This window comes from Colobus angolensis, unplaced genomic scaffold (genome assembly GCF_000951035.1).
Source record: "Colobus angolensis palliatus isolate OR3802 unplaced genomic scaffold, Cang.pa_1.0 Scaffold190, whole genome shotgun sequence".
Taxonomy (NCBI): Eukaryota; Metazoa; Chordata; class Mammalia; order Primates; family Cercopithecidae; genus Colobus; species Colobus angolensis.
In genome coordinates this window covers 6696021-6705994 of record NW_012115044.1, presented here as the reverse complement: position 1 = coordinate 6705994, position 9974 = coordinate 6696021, and the positions used below count along the sequence as shown (strand labels likewise).

Here is a 9974-nt window from a genome sequence, read left to right as displayed (position 1 = left end):
CCACCATGGCCACCTAATTTTTCTTTCTTTCTTTCTTTCCTTTCTTCTTCTTTTTTTTTTTTTTTGGAGAGACAGGGTTTTGCCATGTTGCCCAGGCTGGTCTTGAACTCCTGGGCTTAAGTCATCTTCCCACTTTTGCCTCCCAAAGTGCTCAGACTCTAGGTGTAAGCCACCACGCCTATTCTTACGCAAACTCTTTTGAACCTTGAGTTTCACACTAAACAAAATACTTTGGAATTGCCTCATTCTTCTTTTAAGGTTGCACGGAATTCCATCAGATAGAATGTGTCACGAAATCTTAGTGCTCAACCCAAAATGGCTGAAGCCTTTATCCTACCTGATTTTCAGAAAGTCCAATCTTTTGCCAGATTCCACTTTGAGGTGAAGAGCACGATTATGGAGTCTCTCCACTCCTGCTGTCCTATATGTCCTGCATGTGAACATGGGTACACGCACGCACGCACACACACATGCACCTTCTCAGAACAAGTCATAAAATACAAGTATAGTGAAGGACAGTTTTCAAGGTCTTGGACTGGGCCCAGTTCTTTCAGTTTTCTTGCTTATAGTTCTCAAGAATAACTGTAGAATGTGCTGGGAATCCAACATCCTGGGATCTGTTCCAGTCCCCCCACTACACGATATCCTTCAATGCTTTAGCTCAGTGATTCTTGTTTCCCTTGAGTATAAAACCCAGGGTGGGCTGCCTTCCTGGGGGTCCTCAGCTGTGGTGCAAGTGGGCATGTGCAGATGAGGCACCGTGTGCCCCAGGCAGCTTTCCTAAGCCTTGGGGGACTGGCTCACATGAATTTCAGGCTTCTGTTGTCTGCTTCTAGCTGTAAGTAACAAGCCAGATTCCTGTAACTTATTGTGTGCATAGGTATTCTGTCTCCCAAGACTCAGACAAATCACAGTGAACCTGCTTTTCACGCAGGACAGTCTAAAACCTTATGGAGAAAGAGAACATTTCATGCCCCTAATACGCCAAACCACATTATTTTAGCCTTGATTTAAAAACATCTATGTTCTGTCTCTGTTTTTCCAGAAAGAATAAGTAGAGACCGGCTTTATATTAGCCGAGACAAAAAGGTCACTTGTGGTTTTGCCAGAACAGAGAAGCCGTGTACCCCACCGGTGATGCCAAGCTTGCAACTGTTGAGAGGGCTGAAAATTATTTGTAGCTTTAAAATGACAGTTTGATACTAAAATTCAATGGTTTAGTGTTTATTCTCTGAGATCACTTAACTTCAAAGTAAAATTGTGAACTTCAAGGGCTTGTCTTTGGGTGTGCATTATGGCAAGGGGGTACTGTGAGAAGGTCGGAGGGAAAGAAAGCCCTGTGAGCACCCGGGGTTGTGTCAAAAGTTTCCCACATGACAGAAGAAACTGGCTGGAGGTGGTTGTCTGGGAATTTCCCTGGGTCTCTCATTTCATGACAGCTTGGTAAAAAGAAGACACTAGATACACTTTTTAAAAGCCACCAGTAACATATAGCTAGTATATGTTAACATATCTTTTTCCATTTTTTGTTTAACTGCTTATTATATGCTAGATACTATGCTGTGTAAAATGTACAACAATCCCACAAGGTAGATACTATCATTAACCCCATTTTCCATGTGCAGAAACAGGCAGTGCAAGGTTTAATAACTTGCCCAAGGCTACACAAAGTGACAGAGCATGGATTTGAATTTGAAAAACTACCACTAGCAACAGATCCTTATCCTTTCTGCTGAATTCATGCTACCTACTCTCATTCTCACCATACTCTCAAGGTGGGCATTATTAGCCTCAACTTACATTAGTCCTGAGCAACCTGAGGCTGGGAGGCATCTGGTGGCAGAGCCAGGTTTCAATGGTGGCTCTCTGGAAAAGATCACAGAGCATGCCTTTTCTTAGTCCTAATTACATGGCAATTACCATGTTCCTGCAACAAGGAAAAAATTCACACCTTCAGAGCACCCTCCTCTTAGGTCTCCTGGATTCAGGGCTGGTGGAATAAGGGACAGCAGAGAGTCCATGTCACCCCAGAATGTCACCTCCACTAGAGCAGTCTCCAATAGAAAGTGTATTTTAGAAGGAAGATACAGAAGAAGACACAGCCAGCCCCTGAAGTGAACCAACAGATGGACTGTGTCACTTTCACCTGCTGGCGTTGACAATGGGGAGGAGGGTTGTCCATATACCAGCCAAAATGATGAGAAACACTGCTTTGAAGCATGGCTCTCTATTAGTAAGTACATGTTTCTATCCACAGCTCTGTAGATTGGGAAACCAAAAGATTCTTTCTTTGCTCTTATCTCCAAGTCAGACAACCCCATTTTAGACTCATGTTCTTTGGGTGTTAGTATTGAAAGTCCAGGGGCTCCAAGCTCAAATACCCTGAGAGGGGTCACTTGCCTGAGGCCACCAGTTGGTAGAGACAACGACCTCAAGGCCCACAAAGGTGAAGGACCTTGGCAAGTGGAGACAGATATAACCAACCACAGTGTGAACAGATAAGTCTAGATCATGTCCGAAGCATTGGGTGGGGTCTCCACTGTGGCTAAGGGGCAAAATGAGTGCAGAGGTGGGGGAACTGCCTGAGAAGGGGAAAAAGCCTGAGAGGAGAGTGAAGATTCTCTGCCCACTTCACAATTTTTCCTGGGTTCACTCTGTCCCTTCCCTACCCCTGCTGCCAAATGTGGATCTCAAACCCACACCTAGTCTTTCCTCTTGACATCACCACTTAATTGTAGGAAGGTGAAGACAGCACAGGCTTACACTGCCACCATGTTACACCATTTTGACTCTAAGGAATGATTTTCTAATACTTAAACAGCTAACAATTAGAGTGTAGTAGAATGTGTACAAAGAAAATGGGCTTTAAAGACTGTGCTATGATGATATAGTAAGAAATATGTATTTGGTCTCTACCCCTGAGTTTCTGATGCAGAGCTGCTAAAACCCTTGTAGATAGGGGTGCTAATCTTTTGTTCAAATATTTGGTCTTTGACCCTGGTTCCTGGCACAGAACTCCTAAATCCCTTGATATTTCCCGGGTGAGAGGAGCATCTTTTGTTCTAGTGAGAGGACTTTCTGGTGGGCTCCTGGATAGCCTCCGGATGGGGACTTGTTGCCGGAGAGATCAATCATGTGATTAGAGGGTTGCAACTTTTGTCCCCACCCACCTCGTGACCCGCAGGGAGGGGTGGGGGCTTAAAGGCTGAGGTGATTCCGAATGACCAATGGTTTAGTCAATCATGCCAACACAATAAACCTCCATAAAAACCTAAAAGAACTGGGTTCGGACAGCTGAACCCATGGAGCTTCCCAAAGGGTGGTATACCTAGAGAGGTCACTGAAGCGCCACACCCCTTCCCACATGCTTTGCCCTGTGCATCTCTTCCAACTGGCTAGACATTTGTAGCCTTTGTAATATCCTTTAACAAACCAGTAAACTAAGTGTTTTTCCTGAGTTCTGTGAGCCACTCCATCAGATTAATCAAACCTGAGGAGGGTTTTGTGGGAACCCTGATTTACAGCTGGTTGGTCAGAAGCACAGGCCAGAACCTGGGACTTATGGTCAACATCTGAAGCAGTGGTGTGGGTGAGGAGAGGCAGTCTTGTGCCTTAACTTGTGGAATCTGATGCTATCATCCAGAAGATACCATCAGAATTGAATTGGAGGACACCCACTTGGTGTCTGTTAGACACTTGCTTGGTGCGTGGAGAAACAACTCCCACACCTTTGGGTGTCAGAAGTGTGAGTGCTGCATGAGACTGGGAAAAGCACCTTGGTTTGGTTCCATCCTTTGTACGAGAAACAGACCTGGTTTTAAACCGCAGCTCCATCTCATCCTGAGTGACTTTGGACAGATGGCAACCTCTCTGAGCCCAATTTCTTCATCTATTCATGGGTTGTTGTGAATGATCTGACACACAGCAATATTCTCTTCCTCTCTTCTTTATCCTTCCCCAAATGGAAAGAGCCTCCTCTACTCCCTAGGAGTTACTCTTCCCAACCCCCAAGCCCAAAGAGTAAAACAAATGATGGTAGGCGGCTCCCCAGTCCCATCTAAATAACCTGTGGGTCCTCAGCCTGACCCCAGGCAGCCACTGTTGAGGAGCTGGCCCAGGAGGCCGGTTGGATTGTGAAGTTAGTCCCCATTCCTTCCCCTCAGTGTCCTAGTAGCTCAGTGGCTGTTTGAAAAAGATGCAAGTTTACTCACTCCAGAGAGGTACAGAAAGAAGAATAAATGAAGAATGTTGTGGTTGGAGAATCTTGAAGAAGGGTGAATGAGGTCAATGCTAATTTTGTAGATCTAAAACAACAAACAAACAAGCAAACAAAAAAACAAGTATTGCCAAAACCTAGATAACATGTAGCAATCTTGGCTAACAAAGAAAGCAAATGAAACGGCACCACACAGCAGGTCCAAAAAGTATCATTTGAAAGGTCACATATGACCTCCTCTGTTGTGCAATACACATAGATTAACTTGATAAGAATGGCAAATTCATACAATGTGTCAGACCATCTTTATTGATTTACCCTAACGTTATGCATAAAGTTTATCTCTTTCCCCCATTCGTTCTCATCCTCCCTTCTCTCTCTCTCTCTTTCTCTGACACACACACACACATAAGGAAGCAAAGTCACCAGTTGAGAGTGAAGTCTGGGGTGGAGGTTTTGAGGTTTGAGAAAAAAGAAGTCTGAAAGTCTAACCTCTTTTTGAAATGTGCCTGTGATGAAGAGTGACAATCTGCAAAGCAAATCTAATAGTATCCCTAAAAAGCGTTTTCCTGTTGTTTACAATAGTGGCTAAAGCCCTGCACTAGAAAACAACAAATACTAAGATCCTCCCTGCATCCCCTAACCCCTACCCCCTGCGACACACACAACCCTCCTCCACCACATTCTAAAAAGGCTTGAAGGACTTGGAAAAATATTCCTACGGGACGAACTAGAAGGTGGCAGGACAGCTATCATCAGACCTCATTTCCCCACCACTCCCAGCTGAAAACCAGGGATTTCACAAAGGAAAAATCATGAGAGTCATAGTTCTGTGGTTTTCTCAAAAGGAGAAGGAGGAGACGCTCTTCCTTCCCACCCCTGAGAATAGGCCAAATGAGAGTAAGCCCACTGGCTGGACTGAGAGTGACCAAATGAACGTGATGATGGCATCTCATTTCCCAGATGGACAGCCTGTGCCTAGGACTGACTCAGAAGACACACAGCACCACACAACAGGATTGATGTAGTGACAGGGCCAGGACAGAAGGTTGTGGGAGGAGTGAAGAGAAGGTGGCCAAGTGCCTGAACAATCAGAGCAGGTTTCACCCAGGAAGCTCTATCTATCTGAGTTGGGTCTTGAAGGACAAGTAAGAATTTATTATCAGGTAGACAAGGATTGGGAAGAGCATCAAGAAATGAAGAAAAGGTGATGTATTCATTGGAACATGATTAGACCATGATTAGTTTAGCATGGTCAATTTGTTATTTGTAAACATAACTCTGGAGGGTAATGAGGGAAGCATGAGCTAGGAGGCTAGATCATAACTCTCAATAGATACTGATTAATGCCTATTGGCTGCCCAAGCACTGTGCTAGGTTCTGTCTAGAAATAATACAAACAAGCAAATAGACAATAACAAAATTTGTAACATGTTAACTGCCATGATGAGGAAAGTACTGAGAGCAGCTCAGAGCAGCAGCATGTCCCAGACTTGAGTAGCTTGGCTTGCAGAAATCCAGCTGAAAAATCCTCAGGGCAAGAAGGTAATAGAGGTGATAGATTTAGAGTATATTTAGGAAGTAGCCCTGCCTAGCAGATATTGTTAGGACCCCACATATATCCCTCACTGTTCCCATGCCCCTTACAGCTTGCCCCTGCAAGTATCTCTGAGTCTTTACCTGAAGACACTCAGGTTTGGTTTGTTCAAAGGGCAAGCCAAGAAGTACCAGGGAGTTAGCATCCCTGGCAGTGGTCCTCAAGCAGTGTCAGATGGAAGTCGGTGGATAGATACCCCAGGTTTGCTTGCTCTTCAAATGGGACAGTTCAGAGGACTGCTTTAGGCAGAGGACTCAGATGGCAGAGTGCCAACTGCCCACAGTGGAAACCTGCTCATTGACATACCTGGTACTAGCTCCTTTCCCTTCCTGGTTTCATTTCCCCATCCTCATATCGGTATTTCCTGGAATCATCTCCCAGATAAACTGCTTGCATTCTGATTTTTGTCTCAAAGTCCACTTCGTGGGAACCCAACTTGAGACAAACAGAAAAAACTTTTAGAACAAGTACATGATGAAAATGAAGACTCAAATATGAGATTATGAGATTTTTTGGTTGGGAGACACTGACTCCATCAACTGAGCTAAAAGACTCTTCAGTGTAAGAACAGGGATAGATTCTGGAAGAACAGGATGAGCCTGAAAAAACTGAGCTCAAGGTGCCCAAGGGACTTGTTATCTCAAAATTCCCTGAGTACAAGGTTAAGACTCTTGACTTTGGAAAAAGTGAAAAGAAATAGCAGAAAAAGAAATACACAAAAGAAGAATCCATCAGAAATGAACATCACATCTCCTAAAGGGAAATTACAGTGTCTTCTTTTGACCCGAGAGAATATAAAGCCCTAGCTGTCTCTTCCAGCCGGTTTCTGTATTCTAGTTTCTCATAGTTGGAAGGACTCACTCCTTTAAAACCATACATAACTCCCCACCAGCAGCCAGCAATGGCAGCTGTAGAATCACTGTCTCCACCATGGAAAAAGGCTCGGTGGGCAAGCTCCTTCCAGGAGTCTCCCGCAGCAAGGACAGCATCGTAGGCAATCATGGGGGCATCGTGCCCACTGCTGCCACCCCAGCCAGAGTAGCTCAGGGAGGTGTAGAACTGATCCCTCTCCTTCACACCGAAGGGCTCGGGGAAGGTAGGGGCTGATTCTCCATCCAAAATCCCTCTAAGTTTTAGGTAATTTTCCCATTTGGTTTGGAAGTAGGACCTGTAGAAAGGAAAAAATCTAGAGTCACTTGAAAAAAATAAGGTGAAAAGTCATAACAAAAAACACCAGATGGATGTATGAACAGAGGAAAATCCAACATAACTTCGGCTTCTTGCAGTAATATCTTAAACTATTTAAACATTAAAATTATTTCTATATAAGTACCATTCATTCAATACATTTTTCATAAGGATCTACATAAATAAGGCCTTGATCCTGTTGCTAAATAAAGAGATACATATCATGTTAAAGGGTAGGAAATAAAGGTTTGTTTTTCCTGGGAGGGTGGAGAGTAATGACCTTTCAAGGGGGAACTTCAGGACATCACAACTGTGGGTGACTTCAGCAGAAAGCCTCTTTTTATTCTAAGAAAGAGAATGTGAAGTGAACTCACAAGAAGGGGAAGATGTGGCCTTACCACTTATTAGTGAGCTAGTGGAAAAACCTGTCTCTGGCATTTTAACCAAGGATTTCAAAATATTATTTGTGTACATACCAAGACAACACTGAAAAAGCAAATTTCAGGAAAGTAGGAAATAGGCATGAAAATTCATGGCAGCATAGGATAGCCATAAAAACGACAGGATCCCTGTGTAAGAAGGAAACACCACAGCCGCTCTATTCATTGAGGTACCCACTTGGCTACTTTGTACAATCATTACTGGAAAGGAACTTGAAATCCTTAGCAGATTGGTAGAAAGGGGGCTGGGCGGTGAAAACCATGAGGGTTGCTGTGATCTCTGAATACAAGATACATATGTGCAGGTGGATGTGCACACACAGATTCAACCATGTTTGAGCAGGGCATGCACCTACAGACTCACCAGTGTTGAAGATTTTCCTCTACAAAGTAGCCTGATTGGACAATGTACTTTTTAGCTTCTGGTAGCAGCTCCATCAGTCCTTTTCCCCACTGCAAGGGTGGTCTGGCATTCACAGCATAGGCTGTAAAAAGAGCAGACGCAAGGGCCCCCAGGTAGCCTGTTGGGTGGTGGTGGGTCATCCGACCGCTCTCGATGCTCACTTGGATCAGTGTGTCCAGCTGGCTATGGTGTGGGAACCTGAGACCGATGCACATGGCCCGCATGGCGGCCCCACAGCCGCCCTCATGGCTGTTGAAGGGAATTCTCCAGCCATTGGGCTTGCCGGGCTTCAGTTGCATGGCGTTGTGCATCGAGGCATTACCTGGGGAAGAGTCGGATAAGGGATGGGGGTTAGCATAACCAAAGCAAAGGCCGCAGCAGGAATAAATAACTAAACTCTGTCTCCAAGTATTTTTGATGGAAAGGGAGAGCCAAAAAATATGATGATGAATGCCCCAAAACTCCAAACCCCACCCAACAATGTGCCTTTCTTTATGTATAACCCTTGGCAAGGTAACGCTAATAAAAGCAACAGACTCATATAGGGACCCTTGGAATCTTTACCAGTCATCACTGAGACATCACAACAAATTTAAGAAATAAGTATATTGTTCTCTTTTTTAAGTAAATAAGTCTTTTAAACTCAGAGCTTAAGAAACTTCTTCAAAATCACATAAGCAGCTAGTTAATGGCTGGGTAAAATCCATGGGACTCCAAAGCCCAATCCCTTATGGAGTCCCCTAAGAACCTTACAATTAGGCCGGGAGCAGTGGCTCATGCCTGTAGTCCCAGCACTTTGGGAGATCAAGGCAGGCAGATCACAAGGTCAGCAGATTGAGACCATCCTGACTAACACGGTGAAACTCCATCTCTACTACAAATACAAAAAATTAGCCGGGCGTGGTGGCACGTGCCTGTAGTCCCAGCTATTTGGGAGGCTGAGGCAGGAAAATCGCTTGAACCCGGGAGGCAGAGGTTGCAGTGAGTCGAGATTGTGCCACTGCACCCCAGCCTGGGCAACAGAGTGAGACTCCGTCTCAAAAGAAAAACCCAAAAAACAAAAAACAAAAACCTCACAATTGGAGTTTCTGAATATCAAAAAGAGAGAAAGAGGCCAAAAATTCTAGAGTGAAGCCCTGGGCTCAGATGAGGAGCAGTGGATTCAGGGAAACAATGTGTCTTTGGTGAGTCACTGAACCTGTGGGCCTCGGCTGTCCCCTCATGGCAGTGATGTAAGCAGGCTTGTCCCCCTGACCTGTCCTACTGGAGACCTGTGAATACGCATGCGAGCCAAGCGATGGCAGCAACATACGATGGAGCGTGGCACTGCTGTTCCTTTACTAGTCAGTGTATTCACAACAATGTTCATGGAGGGCACAGGTGGACAAAAAGAAGTTTCCACTTGCTAAACTGATGAGCTATCAGACGCCGAGAAAGAATAAACAGAGATTGGCATCTCAAGCCAATCTTTGGGGTGACAGGGACCCCTTGGTATGGTGGTGGGAAGCTTTCATCAGGAGGTGTTGTGCTGAATTGAGTCCCCCCAGTTCAAACGCTGTAGCTCTAAGTACCTCGATTTGGAGATAGGGCCGCCTTTAAAGAGTTGATTAAGCTAAAATGTGGCCTTTAAGGTAGGCCCTAATCTAATCTGCCTGGTGTCCTTATATGAAGAGGAATGCGGACACACACAAACACCAGGGATGCATGCACACAGAGGAAAGACCATGTGAAGACACAGCGAGGAGGCAGCCGTCTGCAAGCCAAGAAGAGAGGCCTCAGAAGAAAGCAAGCCTGTCAATACCCTGACTTGGATTCCAGCTTCCAGAGCTGTGAGAGATAAATTTCCATTGTTTCAGCCGCTCAATCCATGCCATTTTGTTATGGCAGCCCTAGTAGCCTCAAATAGGAGAGGTAGGTCAGATGGGCCAGAGAAAATCACCTGGTGGCCCAAGTGGCTGTGACAAGTTGCCGAAGTGGGCAAGAACCACTTGTGAGCAAACCTGTGGCCAGAAGTCTCTAGAAAACCGTTTGCATTTTTTTTTTTTCTTGACACAGGGTCTCACTCGGTCGCCCAGGCTGGAGTCCAATGGCGTGATCTTGGCTCACTGCAACCTCTGCCTCCAGGGTTCA

The 9974-nt window shown here is 45.1% G+C and overlaps 1 protein-coding gene across 3 annotated transcripts in view; it reads right to left on the bottom strand.

The window, feature by feature from the left end:
• Positions 1-4502: 4502 nt before the first annotated feature.
• ADPRH (ADP-ribosylarginine hydrolase) overlaps positions 4503-9974 on the bottom strand; it is a 10296-nt gene continuing 4824 nt past the window's right edge. For all 3 annotated transcript variants that reach the window (XM_011940626.1, XM_011940627.1, XM_011940628.1), the window contains 2 exons: positions 7806-8166; positions 4503-6981 (listed from right to left, as the gene is read on the bottom strand). In XM_011940626.1, coding sequence (XP_011796016.1) covers positions 6567-6981; positions 7806-8166 — 776 coding nt within the window. In that variant the 3' untranslated portion in view covers positions 4503-6566. The remainder of the gene's footprint in view (positions 6982-7805; positions 8167-9974) is intronic.